At 42.2% G+C, this 22,436-nt stretch overlaps 2 protein-coding genes across 2 annotated transcripts; both read right to left on the minus strand.

Moving 5' to 3' along the window:
- Nucleotides 1-1,257: 1,257 nt before the first annotated feature.
- On the minus strand, nt 1,258-22,280 carry SERINC3 (serine incorporator 3). Its single transcript, XM_043478800.1, has 10 exons — nt 22,120-22,280; nt 12,965-13,126; nt 12,224-12,414; nt 10,386-10,465; nt 9,604-9,741; nt 9,308-9,477; nt 8,413-8,503; nt 6,952-7,132; nt 5,072-5,299; nt 1,258-3,930 (listed from the first exon to the last, which is right to left on the minus strand). Exons 1-10 carry the CDS (start codon nt 22,156-22,158, stop codon nt 3,792-3,794), a joined length of 1,419 nt encoding a protein of 472 aa, XP_043334735.1. The 5' UTR covers nt 22,159-22,280; the 3' UTR covers nt 1,258-3,791.
- Nucleotides 14,598-19,018, minus strand: LOC122447985 (DNA endonuclease RBBP8-like). The gene is given in 2 exon segments (XM_043478799.1): nt 14,598-16,813; nt 16,815-19,018. Coding segments are annotated over 2 exon segments (2,715 nt in total). The 5' UTR covers nt 17,577-19,018; the 3' UTR covers nt 14,598-14,860.
- Nucleotides 22,281-22,436: the final 156 nt, after the last annotated feature.

A 22,436-nucleotide genomic window follows, 5' to 3' on the forward strand; every position in this document is an offset into this window, starting at 1 on the left:
ATGTTTGCTTTCTTATCTGATGAGGTACCAACCCTCTTGGAATACACTGACCCAGCAGGACAGCAGCTGCTGCCTTCAGGGAGCTACTAATTTACCTTCATTAGTAATGGGTAGAGAGCCAGCTGGCCTGGCCCCCCTACATGAAGCAGTCTCTATAGTTTACCTTGTCTCCTACATCCTTACGGGCCAAGGGAGACTGGGATCTAAATCAGCCCTGGATTTCTTTCTCTGCTTTGCTTCTTACTAAAGTGTCTGTGGGCAAGACACTAACCTCTCTACACCTCGGTTTCATCTACAGAAGGGGAGATCATCACCACTTTACAGGGCTGTGGATAGTATCTGTTCCCTGCTTGGTACATGTTGCTATTTTGGGGCAGCTCTTACTTTTCTTCACCTGAGGATACAGGCACCATGTGACTGAAGTCACCCAGCAGTAGTGAGGAGACCACCGAGCAGGTGGCCCCATCTGGGCTGTGACAGGATGGATGGACCGACACAAAGTGTAAAGAGATGAACACCAGTTCCCATTAATAAGCACGAGGCTGGCATCTGCCATCCATCCTCAGAGATCAAACATATGCCTCAGAGTACTGAATACTCACTTTAGCCTCAATATGTAAAAAGAATATTATCAAGCAGGGACTTAGAATGAACACAAAAGTTGTCGGGTTTAAATTAGGTCTGGGTTATGGTTTGGTCCAGAATATCAGAAGCACAGAAAACCAGGTCCACGGCCTTTCTTTGGGAGTATCTTTGATCATCAAGAGTTTTATCTCCCATCCAACAGAATGCCTAGCAAGAGCAACCTAGAAAGGGAAATCCAAGAAGGGCTGACAAGCTTTCTCCCAGCTCTAAGCATGCAGAAGTGGCAGCCACACTGTTGCCTTTAATGAATTCCTAGGGCACACAGCTGACCTCAGAGCCAGGGCCCGAGCAACAGTGGGGGACAGAGGGGGCGATGAGACACCAGGGGACTCTTCTAGAATGGGATGACACCATGAGGTCTGAGGATTCAAAATACCCTCTTCCTTTACAGTGGAATCCTGAGCTTACTGAAAATACTGATGTTTTTTTAATGCATGTGTATAATTCAGCACTCAACATGTATAATTCACTTGAGTCTTGAGTATTCTACTGGGTGTCCTAGCAACAGGCCAGCTTTAACTTGCTCTTAGTATATAACCAAGTAAAGTTGGGACACTGCCCCTTCGGTTTTAAAAGAGAATTTGTTATTTCAAATTAATATCGAAGTTATCATCATGAGAAAAAAATAAAAACTTTATTGGACTCTGTTACACTTATTTTACAGTTTAGTATTGCTTTTAAGTGACATAAGGTGGGGGAGGGGTGGTACACAGTGATGTTATTAAAGTTCAGGACCCTTAAAAGTCTTAATCTGGCTGGCTCTTCTTTAAGGAAAATGGGGTGACTGCTTTACACCGGCAGAGTAAGTTATACCTTCCTTAACTGTCTCCCACATCCCTGGCAATTTTATCTCTGAGCCATGGCATAAAGTACTGGTTTAAATGGTGGCAGTTCCAACAGTTCCTATCAAGCCCTGCTTCCTAACCCCGCACCTTCAGCTCAGCTGAGACTGTCCCCTCTAGGCCCTGTCTAATTCTTTAAGAAGCCTCAAATCTCACCTCCGTTAGACTGACCATCTCTGACCTCTATTGACCAGTCTCAGTTTAGCCCACGTGGAGACGAGCAGCTACCGCCAGTGTGCTTATAATGGTTAAGCACTTTGCAAAGTAATTTTACTCTCTAAATTCTCTTCTGTACCAAGATAAACTTTCAAACAAAGGAAACACTGAGGCTCAGATGGCTTGTCATTCGCCTAAGGTCGTAAAGCATAGTATATGCTCAGTAAATATTTACTGATCAGTCTGACAGAAAATAACAAAGCATGCTTCCAAACCCAAACAGCCATCTTCAGAGATCACCTCCATCTTTCTTCTAGCGCAGGTTGTTCCTCCCCTTCTGGTTTTTCTCACCATATAAACAGAACCACCGGAGATTTCAGGTGGCTAAACTAGCATCACTCAGGAATCGACCTCTCTCCACAGCTGATCAACTGCCAAGTTAAAATGTTTAGTTACTGAGGAGCTCTTAGCTGTCCATTTCTCTCTCTCGTCACTTGACTTCTCTGTTTCAAACCTCGTAAGAACTGCCCCGGTCTCATCTCTAGATCCCTTCTCCAGACATCAGCCGCAATGACTGACGAGACCATCTGCCCATGGCACTGTCTGTTCCCTGCTGCCCCTGCCCAAGGTCCAAACTCTTCAGTGTGGTTTACAAAGCCCTTCGTGGCCTGGTCCCTGACCACTTCTCCCCATTAAAGCTTCACTGAACACGATATTTTTTTTTAAATCTCCCTACCCTTAACATACAGTTTAGTCTATCTTTCAGCAATGCCACTCCACTCCCCTATTCCTCTCATTAGTGAACGTCTAACATTTCTTGGCTTAGATATCACTTTTCCAGGAAGCCTACCTTGACACTCCCCACCCAGCACCTCTCTTGTGAGTTCTCTGCAATTCCTAAATCACAGCACTAATTACAACACGCTGTATCACCTGTCAGCTCTTTTCACCGTCTTTGAAACTCTTTAGCTCCAAGTTGGCAGAGCCGGTGTCTGTCATGTTTAAGGCTGTATCCCAGGCCTGACGGGACCCAGAACATGCAGTAAACCTTCGCTGAACAAGCAGACTGCTCTATCCTACATCCCTGTGTGCTACCTCTCCCAAAGAAGCTTCCAGAGAATGCAAGCCTTATCTCTCATCTACCCAAGTGTCTTGCCCAGGGAAGATATTTAGTAGAATTTCTGAATGAGTTCAAGACTTTACTCACTGGTCAGAGCTTAAATTTTAAAAGGAATAGGAGGGCATTCCAGAAGATGCTTTATAAACCTTACTGCCCAAAGAAGTCTAAAAAAATGAAAAACCTAGAATGCTGCTAACTCATCAAAGCTGTTAAAGAAAGGACCTTAAAAAGCTTAAGTCTATTTTAATCAAATACCTTTATAGTGCAAATATAATATATTCACATGCATTTATATTTTTACATACTCATAACAAGATAATGACATAGACTAAAGCTGCACCAGTTTTTCAAGTGAATCTTCAGTTTAACCAAACATACAAAGCGTTTATTGAAATTAACATTTCTAGCAAAGCCACAGGCTTGAATCAAGCAGCATCAATGCTGTAGTATAAAAATAAAAAGGAAATAAAAAAACTCAAGACGTAGAAGCAGCAGCCATACCAAAAACCCCTCTTCTGGGACAAGACCTGCACACAGACTCCTTTCCCCAAGCACTGAGTTTAAGGACTGAAGGGCCTATATCACACAGTAAAGACTTTCACAGAAGAAAACTGTCATAGAAATGCATCATTATAATTATCTTGCTCTTTAAAGATACTGCAATAGAAATATATTAATGACAACCTCAAATATCCAGCATTTTTCTGTCTTACATTTTAAATCAAAGTTGTAGGAACCTACAAGTCTTAATAAAGAACTCTCTTCACAGCACAGCTGTAGTTCACTTTAAAACACAATCTGTTCCTTTTGCTCTCTAGCCTTACAAATAAACATAATAGAGATATAAATGAAAGGTTCTGATCCTGCATCAAGCATTATTCCATCTTGCCCTCCGATATAAACGTGGATATAGTCTTATTTGCAGAGCATTTGCTTAATATATTAGTTGAAGCGAAAGTAAACAGTATATGAGCTTTCAGCAAAGGACACCTTTATGAATTTCAGTGGTGTCCTTGGCACTTAGAGCTTCAGCTGAAGTCTCGATTGGTGAGGACGAGCGGAGCCACGAGGGTCCAGACGTAGAGGAGGAGGCAGACCCAGCTGGAACTGATCTTGACCCACACAGCTGGCCACTTGCTGGTCATGCTCTGAAAGTTTGCATCAGGGCTGAGAAAATAGCAGAGAGTTAGGTGGTTGCTGCTGTTGAGTCACTAAGTCGTGTCCAGCTCTTTTGCAACCCCAGGGACTGTAGCCTGTCAGGCTCCTCTGTCCATGAGGTTTCCCAGGCCAGAATACTCCAGTGGGTTGCCATGCCCTTCTCCAGGGGATCTTCCCGACCCAGGAATCGAACCCACGTCTCCTCTTGGCTGGCAGATTCTTTACCACTGAGCCACCTGGGAAGCCCCTGAGAGTTAAGTAAAGGAGCCTAATTTCAGCATACAGCGGCGCCTCAGCAAAAGCTAAGAAATTCTCCACTGAAACTTGCCTGACACTACTCTGTACTCAGTTACCAGAAGGGACTTGAGAAAGTTGCTATTTTTTTGTTTTTATGAGCAGGGGGCTCTGCCACTCAAACAGCTTTTATCTTTTAGCCTGCATGAAGAACCCTGACCATTCCTTGCAAAAAGTTCTTCAGGAACATCTGGTTATTCTGCTGCTGCTGCTGCTAAGACACTTCAGTCGTGTCCGACTCTGTGTGACCCCATAAATGGCAGCCCACCAGGCTCCCCCATCCCTGGGATTCTCCAGGCAAGAACACTGGAGTGGGTTGCCATTTCCCTCTCCAATGCATGAAAATGAAAGTGAAGTCACTCGGTCGTGTCCAACTCTTCGCGACCCCATGGACTGCAGCCTACCAGGCTCCTCCGTCCATGTGATTTTCCAGGCAAGAGTACTGGAATGGGGTGCCAAAGCCTTCTCCATCTGGCTGTTCTACCTACTGGTAAAATTCAAGACTGAAATGAATTTACTGAATCTTCCCTGCTTTACCAGATGTTTCCTTTGATCAGAATACACGGCCATCTCTAGACAAAGAAAACTCGGTGAACAAAGACAAGTCAGATCGCTTTATGTCATGATTTTCTCTCTCAAGTTACTCAAGTTTGGAAGGGCTTCCCATGATTTTCACTGTAAGCATTCCAACTGGATTTTAAATGCAAGAGGAGAAAAAAACAGAAATATTTCAGAAAAGTGTGAGCACTGAACACACTTTCTTTATATGGGTAAAAGAAGGGGATTCTGAGGTCAGGAGCTTTTACGGGCAACCCCAAGGGGCTAAGAGGTCCTCCCTCGGGTCTCTGCCTCCTACCTGTACCAGTTGGTCAAGGTCATCATGATGTACAGCGAGGCCGAGCAGAGCATGAGGTGGAAGACGGAGTAGCTGTACTGCACCCCCTCGCGCTCGTTGTCCACTGCCCGCCGAGGCCGTCCATCCTCCTCATCACTCGCACCGCTGGCCGCCGTATCACGGAGGATCACGCTGTCACTTCCTGACAGCGTCAGCTTACTGACTTGGCTATTGCTGGAATTGCGGATGCTGGAAAGTGATCCCAGGAAGGTAAGTCAGAAGGAGGCCATGAAGATGAAGTGCTGTCACGGGCCTGTACACGTGAAGGTTATTTCTAAACTGCTCCTGCTTTGGGGACTGAAGGGCTTCTGAAGGGTTTGCTTAAAGTTCTGATCTGCTGCCTGCCATCACAAGACAGAGACGGTATTCCTAACAGTTACAATTTGATGCTTTAACTGCCTGGAGGGGCTTCCCAAAATACACTCTGCTTATGGTGTCTGCTTCCAGGACTTCAGAAGGATCTCTCCTTTGCTAGGAATGCAATGCCCATCTTTGCCCAGCTAACTTACTCACTCTTTAACTCTCTCATCATGCCGTGTCCTCTAGGAAGGCTTCTCTGATGTCACCCCATCACTAGGCTACATTAAATTTCTGTAGCTCCTTACTCTTCCTTCTGCCATATCACTTAACCACTTCTGTCTTCCTTGCTATTCACAGAACTTCTGGCAATGACCTTAGTCATCTATGCATTTCTAGTACACAGCAGATACTCACTAAAAGTTTGTTAAATGATTGAATTCAAAAAGTACATATAAATAAAGGACAAATTCCACATGAACATCTCAGCAGACATTAAAAAAATTTTTTTGGCAAAAATCTGATACTTTATGATAAAAACTCAAACTAGAAATAGAAAACTTCCTCAAATTAATAAAGGGCCTCTATGAAAAAGTTGTATTTAATAGTAAAAGATTAAAAGCTTTCCTCTTAAGATCAAGAATCAAAGGAAATAAACAAAAATAGTCACAGAGAGCATGAAAAAAATGAACACAGCTATAAGCCAATAAAACTTTATTTAGAGAAATAGGAAGTCAGCCCAAGGGCTGTAGATTGCCAACCCATATTTTAAGCAATCATTAAAAAAAAAGAAGAAAAGGGTAAAACTACACATTGTATGTGCAAAGCTGTCCAAATTATGACAAATTCATATGTATTTCAGAACAGTATACTGTTATACTATTATATAGTATGTTCTCTTTTTAAATTATATATCAAGTGATATAAAGTTATCCAACTATAAAAATATACATAACAATATAGATACAAATAGATCAATAAATAGTAAATATAAACAAAAGAAAAAAGCTTGAAATAATATGTGCCAAAATTTAACCACAGAAGAGGTGAATTTAAGAGGGAGGACAATTTCATTTCCTACTTTAAACTGCCCTCACTTACGCTGTTAGTTTATATAAATATATCCTTGCCTATTTGTATTATTTCACATTTTAAAATTACTAAGATATCACATACTATTAGATAGACAATATCAATAAAAATAGGTGAGAGAATGAGTGCAAACTGCTAACATAGGTTGTATCTGGGGTCTTGGATTAGCTACCGACTTGAACATTTCGTGCATAAAATTCTGCTAGTTGCTTATACTGTTTACAATGATCATAAAATAAAGATTGCTTTAAAAAAAAAAACATAAGCCAACCAAATTTCAGAGCCACTATTCTAGCTAATTTAGAGTCAGGTCAGGGAAGGGCTTTATCTTCCTATACAAAGGAGAACATATCTCTTAAGTAAGGCTGGGGGGTATTATTTCACAAGAGGATTTATTGAACTTATAGAAACTACAGGGTTAACTGAGGCAAGTCAAGGACTTTTTAACTTACCTAGAATAGGAAAGGGAGAGAACGAAGACTAACAGCCCAATGAAATTCTCTTTATTCAGAGAAGGCCCACTCTGTGATGGCACAGCAGGGGTAGGGGCTGGAGCAGTTGTATTCGCAGGAGCCAAGGTGGATGAGGTCATGTGCGTAATGATGCTCAACAGGCCAGGGTTGCAGGAACGATCTGATAACGAGAAACTGCTTTTTATCTTTAGGGATAATTCATCGGGGTCCAAAAAGATTTGAGGGGTGTGTTTACACATCACTCAGTCAACACAATTTCAAACATGAGAATGTTTTATACTTCGGAGAACCTGCAACTGGGCAGTCAGCAACACATCTATGTTGCAACCAAAGACTCGGTTTTCGAGAAAGAGTAAAGAAACTACATCAACAGAGTATTTGTCCAATTTCATAAATGTCAATCTTGATTTCACTGGTTTTGAAGTTTAACTAGCAAGTCTTTGGGGCTCTACAGTTGTGTGCTTAAAGCATAAGGAGTTTACACAGACTTAGAGAAGGAACTTACAGTTACCAGGGGGAAGGGTGGTGGGGAGGTTAGGATGGACATGTACACACTGTTGTATTTGAAATGGATAACCAACAGGGACCTACGCTGCTCAATGTTACGTAACAGCCTAAATGGGGAAACGTACAACTGAATCCCTTTGCTGCACACCTGAAACTACCACAACATTGTTAATCAACTGTAATCCAGTATCAAACAAAGTTTAAAAAAGATAAATTTGTTTGCAAAATAAGGTTTGAGTCAATAAATTTGGCCTGGTTATTTTTTTTAAAAAAAGCACAAGGAGTTTATCCCTAGTCCTGTTTCTGCAGTTACATAGGAATACAATAAAAATAAGTTTGAGTCGTCATTGGATGGTCTGCAGTAATGATTTTCCTTGAAAACTAGTCCACAGGATACCCTATTGAGAAACAATCCCATAAGACTTACAAAACGAGATTTCCCGCAGCTATTTCTTCTGAAGCCTGTACCACCAACATAAATTCAATTAACATAATTCTACAAAGGGCCAAAACAACGCTGCCTTGTTTAGCTCTTAACTAATCGGATTTAGTCCAGGGCAAAGCCTGGACTATACAAAGGTCCTCTAGGTGGTCCTTTAGGCTGTCAGCTCTGAGCAGCTAGGTGCAGACATGGAGAATAAAACTTGAAAGGTAAATACCAAAGACATTGTACATTTAAATGAAGTTTTTGTCTGTTCACCTGTTTGTCTGACATTTGCTCCAGTTCAGTTCTGGCACCCACCAAAGGAGCAATTTCGTGCTTTTTTTACTCCTGGTGTGGATGGCACATCTTCTGGGATCTTAAGTTTCCCAACCAGGGATCACGCCTACACCCACAGCAGTGAAAGCTGAGCCCGAACCACTGCACTGCCAGAGAACTCCCATTTCTTACCTTCTTTCCATCAAGTGAATGCGCTATTAAAATTTCCTTACCAGGTTCATTGGACATGGCTGACCACGTGAGGTACATGGTGTAGAGGGTGATGAGAGAAGACTGCAGGAGGCCGGAACGAGGCTGGTGTTCCTATGCAATCGAAAAGAAAACCACGCCATAGGAATTGCAATGGCCGAATTTCTAAAACAAAGTGTACTTCCTGGGACCCACTGAGCTGTCATTGAGACCTGCTGATTCTGCTTGACAGCTGAAAGATGACAAGTAACCTTTCAGTTTAAGTTAGCTTGAAAAATAACCAAGAAAGAGGAGGCATGTACCACCAATTCTCAGGCATTTCATAACCTTGGAAATTCCTGTGTATCATACAAAGGCTTGGATTTACCACTAGTTCCCTGGTATAGTGAAATCAAAGCTAAGCTTTGCCCTTAACTAGCTAGGTAACCCATCAACTCTCTGGACCTTCAGTTTTCTCACTTTTAAAAGGAGAGGTGATTTTTTTTCATATTTCATATCTAAAAATCCATTAATTTTTAAAATATGGTATTTAAATGAGCAAACTCAGGAGCATGAGTTATGTTTTAAATATTAAAATCAATTATTTTTCTAGTTTAATTCCCCTAAAATATCTCTGCTAAAGATTTCTAAGAATCATTCTTGTGATATAAACAATTTTATAAGGACAATAAATTCTCAAGTTACATAGTTCTTTTCTTCCCCTTAAATAGGGAAATTATTCATTGAATTATAATACTGACATTCAACGGCACATTTTATGATTAAGATATAATTATGAAGACTTTATCATGCTAAAGTAGAAAAATGTTTAAGTAGATAAACTTGGACATAAATTCATATAAAAGGTTACCTAGGTTTCAAGTTTAGCATTAATTAAAAATCTCTCATAGGAGGAAGAAGCAGAAATCATAACCATACCTGAATTTTTGGATGGATTGACAAAACAGAAATCACCACGCAAAGGATCAGATTAAAACTGATGAAGAACTTGTTTTCCGTGCAGCCGTCTGGTGTGGTGTAGTATTTGTACAGCAAGCCGGCAAAGATGATTGACAGGATATAAAACAAGCTTGTGACAGACAGTAAAGCTAGAAAAAAGAAAAGGAACGTGAATGCTCACAGCTGCGACAGACTTTTAAACTAACGAGGGTCAATCCTCACCCAGTTTAACACAGGAGAACGCAGTACGGCTCTCCCAGAGGCCCGACACCTACCAGCATACCAGCATCTTGGATTCCCTTCTTCCATTCGGTTCACCCACGACTCGCTCCAGGAGTGAGCGAAGTCCACCAGCAGCACCAGCTGGATGAGGATGAAGAAGGCAGCCCCAACCATGCCAACAGCAAACCAGGCTGCAAACCAGACCACAGCGTTATTCTTGACCACAGGAGCAACGTATCACAATGTTACTGTCCCACACACTAAAAAGGTTTCAAGTAAGAGAAGGCGACATATTCTGTCTCAAGCAGTACAGCAAGATTATTCCAATTCCAAACTCAAAGGCATTCTGTGGTAAGTGTTGTGTTGGGCTTCAGGCCTTTTAAAATCTATTCTAGCTTGTGCTAAGGGGAGCCCATGGTCTGACATTCCAACTGGAAAAGATATAAGCCCTTTCCTTTACTCATAGGGATATAAATCACAGTGGAAATCTACAAATGTCATGTGATGCCACAATAAGGAAGCAGGTTAAAACGGGGATAGTGGAGTACATGGTTACAAATCCTTATGTTCACAAGGCCGATTAACTTCGTATTGCCAAGTGAGAAGGGAAACCTAAAATATTGGCAAACAATTAACATCTGGTTTCAGAATAGCTGAGAAGTAGGCTGAATGCCTCCTGGCTTTCATCAGTCAATTAATATCTTAATATTAGTATCAAGTCATGATAATTGGACACCATCTCATTTAATTATCAGTTCTGCAAAATCAGTAATGAATGCAGTCATCTGTAGAGTGTGTACACATTATAATTAACCCCCGTTATAGCGAACCATACCTGTGTTGAAGTGGCCTCCAGGGATATAGAAAGATCCAACCATGATACCAACAATGGCAGCAATTTTGAAGAACCAAAATCTATTAAAATATAAAAGTACATTTATGAACTGCTAATTTTTCCCTTTCACTGAGAAAATGAACTTCTGAAATGCAAAAATAAAGTCTTACTAGCCACTTCCAACATGATTGGGCTTGTTTCTTCATCTGACATGAAGCTACTTCACTCAGTATTTCACACGATTTGAGGACTAACATTAGCACAGAGACCAAATCATTCACATTTATAAGAAAGAAACACATTACCTTAGAGTTTCCCTGTTTTAACAGCTCGTTAAAGAACTCCTCCGCTTGTGGCCTTACCTTCACAAGGCTTGTCTAAATTTTTTTCAAATTTCATACCTTTCAACCTACAGCCTAGATAATATTTCCCAAGACTCTTTAACCATCCCTATAGATACTTGCCTCTGATGTATGGGTTGCTACAGCAACGGGAACTTAAGCTGTTTTTCAGAAACCAGGAGTTAGTTTTTGTCCAGTTCAAGCTGGTTAAGACTGGTTGGGACTACTGACCCTACAACAGGGCCTGCCCAGGTGGTTCAATGAATTCAGAGTGCCAAAAACTCCACCCCCTGATTATGTTAAGTATCCTGTTAAGAAGCCTGTAATTCAGATAAAGACCTGTGCAGAACACTGATTACAGCACCTGTTCCTTACCTTCCACTCCCACACCTCAGACTACCCTGCTTCTTTATCCCGTAAGTATCTACAGCCTCTGGCCTTCAGGGAGGCGGACACAAGATGTGTCTTCCCGTCTCTGCTGCAAATCTCAGCATCTCAGTATGGCAAGCAGCACATCAGGCAAGTGGACATAAATCCCTTGCCCACAATCACACAGCTCATCACAGGACCAAATCTGGCTTTCAGTCAACCTTTAAACACTGCTTTGCATAGCAGCGTGGAAAGAAAGCAACTCTGAAGCTAAACGGATTTGACTTTCAATCCTAGTGGCAACCCTCTCTAGCTGAGAGATCTCAGGCAATTTATTTAACCTCTCTGAAATACATGTACAAGAGGAACTGGGGATGAGGAATGGGAAGCAACAGAATATGTGAATCAGTGGCCCAAATATATTCACTATTTATCTTTCTGTATCCTGTCTAACGGAGAAGGCAATGGCATACCACTCCAGTACTCTTGCCTGGAAAATCCCATGGACGGAGGAGCCTAGTAGGCTACAGTCCATGGGGTCGCAAAGAGTCGGACACGACTGAACGACTACATTTTCACTTTTCACTTCCATGCATTGGAGAAGGAAATGGCAACCCACTCCAGTGTTCTTGCCTGGAGAATCCCAGGGACGGGGGAGCCTGGTGGGCTGCCGTCTATGGGGCCGCGCAGTCGGGCACAACTGAAGTGACTTAGCAGCAGTAGCAGCAGCCGCATCCTGTCTAAATATATCAGGTATATGTTTATCTTTTAAAAATAGAAAGAAAAAAAATGTGTGTTTGTGTGTGTGAAGTGCCTAGTACAATGCTTGAACAGTTTCACAGGTATGCAGAGAAATCTAGGAACCTGAAGCAAAAATATTTTTTAAAAATACTAAATAAATAATACAAAAAAAAAAAAAAAAGATTCTCGTTGTCCACTCTACCTCCACTATACTGCAGGGCTCCAACTGAAAATGACCTTGAAACAACTTCCCATGTATAATAGATGAGAAGTGTATCTGGGCCACTGATTTATATACTTTACTGCTTTCATCAAAATTGCAACATTAACTGCTTAAGGCAAAGATACAACACCATGACAAGTTAACAATAAATAATTCCTACGTACCCATTGTGTATCGCTGCTCTGGGATCTTTACTTGTTTTCACATTTAACATGAGCAGAGAGAAGGCAAAGAAGAAGACAGCCAAGGCGAAGTTGATTCGATACACAGCTTTATAACGAACCAGCACATCACAATCTTTATCAATAATATCAGTAATCCTGGTACTAAGTCCTTCATCACAGAATCCAGGTATCTGGAAAAAAAACATTTTAATACTATGGAAATATCCACATTTAAAGAGAGATTTGATTCCACCATAGAAAAGTCTGGATTTATAAAACTGGCCACTTCAACAACCGCAAGACCCTCCTCTTGGACTTTTTGCTTTGGCTTTCAATTCACTTACAGTCTTGTCACCAAACAATATGAACAAGTTGCATTTTGAAAATAAAAGTCAAGTGCTCTCTTTTTGGCCCCTGTCTGCAAATGAGGGCTAGTCTAGATTAAATGTTTAAAATTAAATATACTTTATTTAAAAGGTAGAGCTTTAGGGCCAGTCTTTTAGTATCTTTTCCAAAGTTGTTAAACTAAAGATGTTGCTTCTGATACTACCTTTACTTTGGAAAAAGACTAATACCTTCCTATTCTGTCTTGACTAGAACTGAAATTTACGATCCCAGCCAATCCACTGAACTTGATTGAGTTTCACAACACTGAAGAAATAAGTACCAATTACAACTAGAATTTTTGCAAAATATAATTAAAACCACTACATTAATAAGGCTACTGTTACTTCTACTTACCTTCTTCAGCTGAGTCTCCATCCCCTCATGAAACATGATACAACATACAATGGTGCCCAGGAAGAGGATGAAAGCATAGACGAGGCGAGTCAAGGTGGAGTTCTTACTGTTGGGACAGCAACTGCACAGCAAACATGACGCACCACCACAAAGGCACGGGACCTGTAACGAGCCCGGTGTCCCCATGTGAGACGGCCTTCAGCGGCCTCCTTCCTGACATCCAGGACAGAAGGCAAGGCCCACCAGGCTCTGAGAGCCGTATCTGAGAATCAGAGCTGGGAGGAAGAGGTTAAAGGCATGAGTTCTGGAGTCAGTATTATTTCTACCATTGTACCTCAGCAAGTTACAAAATGTAAGCTTATTTATCCATCTGTAACAGAATCTTCCTTCTTCAGACACTGCTATATTAAATGAGCACTCAACACAGTACTTAAAACACAGTAAAGGCCCAATAAGTGTTGGTTATGTTCCCACAGACAGCATATTTTATTTAAAAACAATGAATCTTAATACTGAGAAAAACAGAACCCTAACTCCACCTGCTGACTTCTGAGAATTCTAGCTATCAAATCTAATATTACAGCATAAGGCAACATTACACAGAAACCCTTACAAATAATGAAAGCAAAAAGACTTCTGGCTTTATTTAAGAGTAACCCAGAGATTCCTCAAAGTTAAACATAGAATTATCATATGACCCAGTAACTCCAACTCACACATATACCCAAAAGAACTGAAGCAAGTATTCAAACAAAACTTGGACATGAATGTTCAAAACAGCACCAGCTACAATTGTTGAAAGGCAGAAACAACCGAAGTGTCCATCAACTGATGAATGGATAAATAAAATACAGTACACCCACAAAGGGTGGAATATTATTTAGCCATAAAAATGAAGTACTGATGGCTGGTACAACATGGATGAACCTAGAAAACATGCCAAGTGAAAGAAGCCAAACACAAAAGGTCACATACTGTGTGATTTCATTCATGTGAAATACCCAGAACAGGTCAATCTAGCAACAGAAAGCAGAGCAGTGGTTTCCAGAGGCTGGAGGGAGCAAGGAGGAGAGGTGACTGCTAAGTGGATACTGAGTTTCTCTTTGGGGTGATGAAAATGTTCTGGAACCAGACATATGTTATGACAGCACAACATGTGAATGTACTAAATGACACAATTATACACTTTAAAATAGTTAATCTTATGTTATGTGAACTTCCCCTCACTTAAAAAAAGAGTCACCTGGTTCTTCGGTCAGCTAAACTCTCCTAACAAGCATTCCAGATGAGAGGACACACTTTGAGTCATTCTTCTATATGACTGATTAGGAAACCACTTGAATTGCTTTGACAGGTGACGTTACCAAGTCACATTACAAGGATAGGCTAATTCAGAATCATCAGCAGAAACAGCAGATGCAGACACTGGGGGATTCTGGTTTACCGTATGGCCCCAGTAACAATCTTTTATGAGATAATGTCAGCAGTATATAGCACCTAGCATAATGCCTTTCATAGAAGGGGCTCCATGTATCACGATGACCAGTAATATCCATAATCAAAACAGCCATGGGGAATTGACCACCCAGCCTGAGCCTTCAATTCTTTATTTTTTTTTTTCAGACTATAGCTATTGTATTTTCAAAATTGTAATTAGGTATTACCAAATAAAGTAATATACAACTCTTAATTTAGAGTGCAAAATAAAAGCACCTCGTTATTTACAAGGTGCAAAAACAAGAAAATACAACATAAACTTATCCACATTTTTAAATAGTTGTCTGTGTGATGAGTAAATGCCATTTAAAAACACTTTCAATAGAAAAATGATTTATAAACCAGTTTACAGAAGATCAAAAAAAATCAACGTTTAACACCAACTTTAACTATAAATAACTAAAAAGAAAATTGTCCTCTCTTCTGTTTTTGCTTCAACATTGATGTCTTCTGCTCTTTGCCTTTTGGAGAAAACATTGCATTGTAAGGCTGCCGTCTTTTTGGACGAGGACAAGGATCAAGGTCTTCTTTAATGTAACCTCTTTCCATACAAGTCTGAGTAGAAGGAAAACCAACTTTCCAGAAATTCTCTGGTGTGTTGGGTGGAATGTAGCGAAATCGGTGTCTTGAGCAGGAAGCCAACTTCTTTTCTCTTTCTTCTGCTGGAAAATCTGCATAATAAATTTCACATTCCTTACATGTGTGTCCAAGTAATTTTCTTCTCTCTTCTTTCTTCCGAACAACCTCAATATGAGGAAAATTTTGTAATTCAGTCTCTCTATCATCACCTTTAAAATATGGCTCCACAAATGCTTTCTGTTTGACTTTATCTTGTTTATCACCAGGAGTGTTTGTTTTTTTTGTAGTAGTTGACAATTCCTTCTCTTCATCTGCTACCTGGGGGAAGCTCTCTGCCAAACAGGACTTATATTCTTCATGTGTCGTCCGATCAAACATGTCTTCCAAGCTATCATTCATCTTTCTTTCTCCATTTGGACTCTCTTCTCCCTTCTGCTCTTGCTTCTTCAGTTTTAAGAGCATGGTTTCACTAACCAACGTACAGTCCATGCCCACTGTCTCTCCTGCTAGTCTTGACTGACTGCCATCCTTTGTATCATCTACAGTAACATCCGTTTTATACTGAGAAAGGTCTGCTCCTGGATCTATACTCCACTGGATATTTTCAAAGGATACATCTTGGTTGTTTTGTAGAGGTTTTGTTTTAGCAATTCTACATGGATTTAACTGAAGAACTGATGCAACTTCACATGCTCCACGGATGGATCTGGTTTTTATCTTTATAGGCTCATGAGAACCAGCACCCTTTGTGTCATTAAAAAGATTCTCTGTCTTCAAACTTTCACGTGGACGAAGAGGGATTTTAAATACTGGGTTTTCTTCCTTTATTTGTAACAGTGTTTTATTATCTGGAGATTTACTCAAGGACTGGAAAAGGGACTCCTGTAAACAGGGCTCTTCTGGGGAGTCTTTGGTTAGCTCACAGCTCCTGCTCAAGGCCTTGCAGCTTGAGGAAGAGTCCCTTGGAACGGGCTTCAGAGCCTCATAGAGAGTCACTTGCCTAAATCTGATTTTAGAGTTCTCACTTCCTTGGCTCTTCTCTTGACGTTGGATAGCTGAAAATCGATCAGACAGATCCAGAGGTTTATCCATCACATAGTCTCCATTCATGGAAGAATGACTATCCAGTGGAAAAGGAAAAGCATTTTCTTTATCAAAGGAGGCTTGGGGACAGATTACTTCATCTTCACTTTCTTCCTCAATTTTCTTCCTCTTGGTTCTGCCTCCCAGTGACTTCAGGGGTACCACATGTTTATCTTTATCAGTATCTTTAATGTGATCAATACTATCCTGCTCACTTAGGGGTTCACTTGTATTTTTATTTATAAGCATCTGCTTATTAGAAGATGACTGATTAGGGATCTTGTTTACTTCAGTCCCAAGAAGATGATGTGTGATAAGGGCTCCGTCTTCAGATTTTGACCTAGGTTTCTCTAGTCCAGAAGCACAAGTGTTGCTGAGGGGCACTGTTTTCAGATGGGTTTTTTTCCCAGTCTCTAAAAGAGAAGGGGACAAACTTGTATTCAAACCTAAACTACTTTTCACGTTAGAGGTAGCTCCAAATACAGGAGATGATACCCGATTAGTCAATTCTTCTTGAAGAGGAGTCTTTGAATCTGAAAACCTTAAATTATCTTCACTATTTCTTCTACATTCCTCAAAACCTTGTTTTTTGTGATCCCCTTCCAGACAGCGGTAGAGTTCATCATCAACAGGGCTCCGAGGGCCTCGAGATTCAGATTCTTCTTGAACACAAAGTCCAAGTGTTTCAGCAGACTACTGTAGCTAAACTGTCAGGAGGATAACTGCTTTTTCCATGTGGTTTAGCCACTGGAGCTTGACTCTGATCACAAGTGTCAGCCACTAGAATTTCACTTTCCTTATTAGGCTTATGTTGTCGATGAGCTGAAGACTTTGGTACTTTTCTCAATTCATGTGCACAGCCAGACTGCTCCAGTTTAGCATGTGTTTGCTCTACATATCGGACGCGGAGGTTCTCCTTTCTTCGTAGCCGATTAGTGCCAGAAAATGAAAAGGTTGTTATTGGTGAATCTGGAATAACATCTTCCTCGGATTCAAGATCAGTTGCTTTATGTGGCTGATCATTCTCAATTTTCTGCTGCTGCTGTTCAGAAAGCTTTTTATTTTCTTCCTGTAGAGTGTTCTTTTCATTCATAAGCTCTGTGATAAGTTTAAGATTCTGCTGCCGAATATTTTCAAACTCTTGTTGCTTCTTCCGCATATGTTCTTCAGTTACTGCACAGCGATCACACAATCCTGCTCTTAATCGATCTTCTAACACTTTAATGGTTTCATGAAGGACTTTCTGTTGCTCTCTCAGCTGTTGATTTTTGGTGAAGAATTCTTCTAGTCTTTGTGCATCTAAAATTCGTTCCTTTTTCAGTTTGGTTACTTTCACTTGTAAACCTTGTACTTCCTTATCATGATACTCCTTCAGTTTTGTCCAAAGATCCTTGAAATCATTAGATACATCTGCAGAACTAGGACTTCCACAACTGCTTCCTGAGAGGTTCATCTTGCTTAATATGCTCCACGCTTCTATTGGTTAATGTTTCCTGACCTTTTCTGTTACATTATATAGGTCTGAAGTTGCCTTTGGCCAGTTTAAATACCCCCGGGCCAAACGCCTTCGGTCAGCCCGCAGCTGCGGACCGGAAGTAGTCGCCAGGACTCAGCGCTCCGGGTCGGGGGAAAGGGATTCCTTCTACTCACAGCTTACAAGACGGCCTCGAGATTCTCCAAAGCCCCCAGCTGGGAAGCAGGCACGCTCTGAGACTGGAGAGTCTGAGACGGCCGTTTGCTTTTCTCCTCGCTCCCTCACTAACCTACCAAACTGGCGGCGGCCAAGCCGCCCCCTTGGGGCAGCCCGCGCTTTCACGGGTTGGGGGAGGGCCCGAGGGCTGCCGGCCCCGCTCGCCTCAATTCTTAACTATAATCTGGGTCAAAAGACCATAACAGAAGTCTGTGTCTGGTCACAGACAGAGATACAGACATTTTACAGCTAAAAACAATAACACTAATTGCTTCCGGTTTATTTTGTCCACACTCAAATGCTTCTAACTCCTTTAGCTGTTTTTCCTCTAGCCAATTAAATAAACTAATGATAAGTGCCCACTGTTTGCTATCGGTTGAATTATGTCCTCCAAAATTCACACATTTATGTCCTAATCCCCAGTACCTCAGAATGTGACCTGATTTGGAAACAGGGTCACTACAGATGTAATTTGGTAAAATGATGTCTTACTGGAGAAGAGTGGGCTCCTAATCAAACATTACTGGTGTCATATGAAGAAGAGATCTGGACACAGTTGTGCATCACAGGGAGAACATCATGCGAAGATGAAGGCAGAGATCTATAAACCAAGGAACACCAAAGACTGCTTACCAAACCACCAGGAACTAGGGAAGAAGCCTGGAACAGAGTTTCAGAAGGAACTAACCCGGCTGATACCTTAATCTCAGACTTCTAGCTTCCAAACTACGAGCCAATCGATTTCTGTTATTTAAGTCATCCACTTTATGGTCTTCTGTTATCCAGCCCTGGCAAACCAGTACACCTACTTACTTGTTTATAACTGTCTGTACCTGAGGGTGTGGGGGTGACCACCTAAGCATTCTATCTTTTGCACTTTTACACAATAGGTACTCAAACAGCGGAACAAACGTGTCTTATTATATGTCACGTCACTCCCCTATTTTCATGATCTGTGTGCAGGTTGGAAAAGAATTTCCAGACATGAGACAGAATGAGAGAAGAGAGTTTACTGGAGCGGGAGACTGGCTGTTAGCACAGAGGGCCAACGTCCTACAGGGAGACCAGGGACAGCCAACTGGTAGAAGAGCGGGCCGTTCCAGGGAGAGCCGACCCCTTCGTGAGTTAGCAGGAGACCCGGGTTTGATCCCTGGGTCGGGAAGATCCCCTGGAGAAGGGAATGGTACCCATTCCAGTAATTTTGCCTGGAGAACTCCATGCACAGAGAAGCCTGGCAGGCTACAGTCCATGGGGTCTCAGAGAATTGGACACAACTGAACACTATCACTTTTCACTTTTATAGCCTCAAGACAAAAAAAATCCCGCTGGAAGGGTGGCATTAGGTGACTGGTTAGGGTGCTAGAGAGTATTAGGGTGGGTATTTGTACCTAATATGGGGTGAGGGAGCAGGCTGGTTTATAGATCAGGGGGGTTCATGGCAACAGTTGCTATGGGGCTCAGACAGTTCCAGAGATGACCTTGGTGTGGAGCTCTGCATCTGTGATCTTGGTATAAGGCTCCACACCTGTCTCCGTAAATAACTCTGTTTGAGATAAGCCGGAACCTGGGGACCCGTTCCCAGAGTGCTTGCACCTGGACCAACCCTTGAGCAGCAGAATACAAAGAAACTGTAAGGGACGAAAAATACCTGTCTGCATGAACAATAAGATACAACAGGGCCACAAAGCAACCGCTACTTTTGAGCTGGGTATTGTGCACGGTCCCTGCATGTGACAGCACCAAGGCCCGGGGCGGGGGGGTGGGGGGGCGGCGAGCAGACCACTTCAGCCACATCTCTTACTCAACCCACTGATCCGTCCCTACCCACATCCCATTTAAGGAACCAGCTCCTCCACCCCTTGGGAGCAAGCAAGGGCACCTGTTGCTTGTTTTTTCTTCCTCCTGCTTGCCTGAAATTCTCGTCTGGCCTCTTACTAATTTTTATTGATTAAAGAGTCCAAGGACCCAGGCACACTCTTCCTGTTGCCTGGGTAAAACACCTTGCAGTCATCCTTGATGCCTTCTTTTCCCAAAACTCTCATTCCATTTATCAGCACATCAGCTCTAACCTCAAAATGTATCCGGAATCTAGCTACTTTCATAGCATCCTCAGTTATCACACTGGTCCAGTCACCACTATCATCTCTCACCTGGATTAAATGCAATAGCTCCTCTCTTGCTGCTATAGCAACCTGCTGCTATTCAGAACTCTGAGGTAGTATAAAACTTGTTTAAGATGAAGACATGTGAGATTCAAAAGACACAGGGAAAAAAATGCCCTCTCAGAGCATTTCTCATCTGATTGAAGGAAGCAACTGCCATAAATTCTCCCTTCAAGGGAGTTTTATTGCCTTGAAGAAGATAAAAAGACCTCTGCACTCACATAAACAAGTACTATCACATACTTTCTTATCTCCTGTTTGTTCTCCTAAAAACCCATTCACCTTTCCTGAAGAAACCTCTTTATTTATCCCAGGGAAGCCCTTTCCTGCACACCTCCACCCATTAAGAAAGGCATATAATAAGTCCTATATTCTAACCACTCTTTCGAGTTATTCATCCCTGAGAACTCCTGCATGTATGTGGGTTGCACAAGTACAAACTTTTTTTTCTTGCTGATTTGTCTTGTCTTAGTTTAATTCGCAGGCCCCAACCACTAACCCACAGAGAATGGAATAAAAGTTTTTCCTCCCCTACACAGCTTTATCCTTTCTATTCTACCATCTAAATATTCTCCACACAGCAATCCTGTTAAAACTCTGGTCAGTTCACATCATTCTTCTTTTCTCTAATGGATCCCCATAATCACCTACGAGTAAAAGCCAAAGTCCTTAGATTGATCAAAGGGTATCTACATGATTTGGCTCCCTTTACCTTTTTTTTTTTTTTATTCTTCCCCTCACTCACTCCATTCCCTGATACACTGAATTACTTGCTGTTCCCACTGAACAAAAAAAAATCAATAAAATATAAAAGTGATTTATAGGTAGAAATGCTTTGATAGCATCAACTCAAATCTTGGCTTTACATCAAATCCACCATGTGTTTCAGGTTTCAAATTATCAATTTACTCCCTAATTAATGACCTTCTAACTATTTTCCCCTAAATCTTATTTTGTAAATGCTGCAATTTTGTAAATGTACTGTAAGTATTTGCAAAATACTTATTTGTAAACACTGTAAAATTCAACTGGCCAGGATTTTTTTTTACTGTGACAGAAAAAAGTGCAGCAGAGGGCAAAGAATTATTTCATGAAACTTGTATCTAAACAGCTGTATTAAATAAATCATGTAAGATTTCTTATTTTTGGCAAGGTCAAAAAACTGGAAAGCCACTGTCATCTAGGCCCTTAAGTGACCAACAGCTCTTTTGCTTTATGTTCAACAATCTTAAAGAATGGAAGTATAGTCTGTCCCTAAGATAGGGTAGTGGAATGAGCTGAGATTGACTCCTTGGCCAATTAAGTCAGTCGGGGAATTAGGAAACAAGGAAATGATGTCAAGGAATCATGCCCCTCTGAAGCGAATGTATGACTGAACTCAGCATATTCTCTTCCATAGATACCATAATTTTCCTTTTACACATATGACGTTTACAATTTACAAAGTGATTCAACCCATTTATTCACTTCATCCTCAAAACAGCTCTGGAGGTGAGGAATGCTGGGATGATGGTCCTCATCTTCAAGGGAAGCCAGAAAGAAATGACTTGTACGAGGCCCCAAAATGTTCAGGCCATGACTTCCAATTCTGAATAATAATCCACAAAGCCTTCTTCCCTTGAGCCAGAATCGCATCCAAGCCTTGGTTAAAAATCTCACCTCTGCCACATACTCTGTAGCTTTGGCAAATCCTGTGCAATGGGATAAATATATTATCCACACACACCCCCTGCCCCCACCGCCCAAATAAATGACGCCACCCTAAGAAGGCGCTTGGAAATGAACCAGAGACCCCGCCCCAGGTAGCCCAGACCCGGGTTGTCCCCCACCAGCTCCAGAGGAGTCCAGAGCCGGAAGGCTGGCGGGGGCGGGGCAATCAGATTGTAAACAATGGAGACCTGGCCTCTTACGTTCCTCAGCAAACGCAGGAGAACCGCCGCATCCGACCGCAGCGCATCGCGGATTTCACCCTAGACCTCCCGGGATATATATACCCTCTGCAGCCCAGGGCCGGACCCCCAACCCCCGGGCCTCCGGGGCCCAGGCCCGTTCGGGACTCACGGCTTGGGGAGCCCTATCGCCGACCCCCCCCACCCCCGCCCCCAAGCCATAAGACCAACAGAGACACCAGACCCCGAACTCACCCAGCTGGCGAGGGAGAAGACACCCAGCACGGCCCCCATGGTGACGCGGGTGATGGAAGTGGCCGATACCAGGGTTCCGAGCACGGCGGTTAACTGCCGGCTGAGGCGTCACCCCAGAAACGCGACGGTTTCTCGGGCCGGAAACGTGCGGCCTGCGTCACCGCGTGGCCCCGCCCACCAGCCCTGGGGGTTCGGGGAGAAGGCGGGGCTCCACTGGTAGGGGCGGGTGCAGAAGGCGAGCTGGTTGCGTTCCTTCACCGCGTTTGCATTCCGTCGCGCGCGCTCTATCAAGATCTGGGGTACAGGAGTGCACGAGA

The sequence above is a fragment of the Cervus canadensis genome, chromosome 10 (assembly GCF_019320065.1).
Source record: "Cervus canadensis isolate Bull #8, Minnesota chromosome 10, ASM1932006v1, whole genome shotgun sequence".
Taxonomy (NCBI): Eukaryota; Metazoa; Chordata; class Mammalia; order Artiodactyla; family Cervidae; genus Cervus; species Cervus canadensis.

What these genes read in the sequence shown, in the direction of transcription:
- SERINC3 (XM_043478800.1), bottom strand. Translation starts at nt 22,158, where the DNA reads ATGGGGGCCGTGCTGGGTGTCTTCTCCCTCGCCAGCTGG. An exon ending in TCCAAGATGCTGGTATGCTG is followed by an intron (nt 9,478 to 9,603) that starts GTAGGTGTCGGG and finishes TCTTTTTTCTAG; the next exon opens with CTTTACTGTCTGTCACAAGC. An exon ending in ACCTTGACCAACTGGTACAG is followed by an intron (nt 3,931 to 5,071) that starts GTAGGAGGCAGA and finishes CTATTTTCTCAG; the next exon opens with CCCTGATGCAAACTTTCAGA.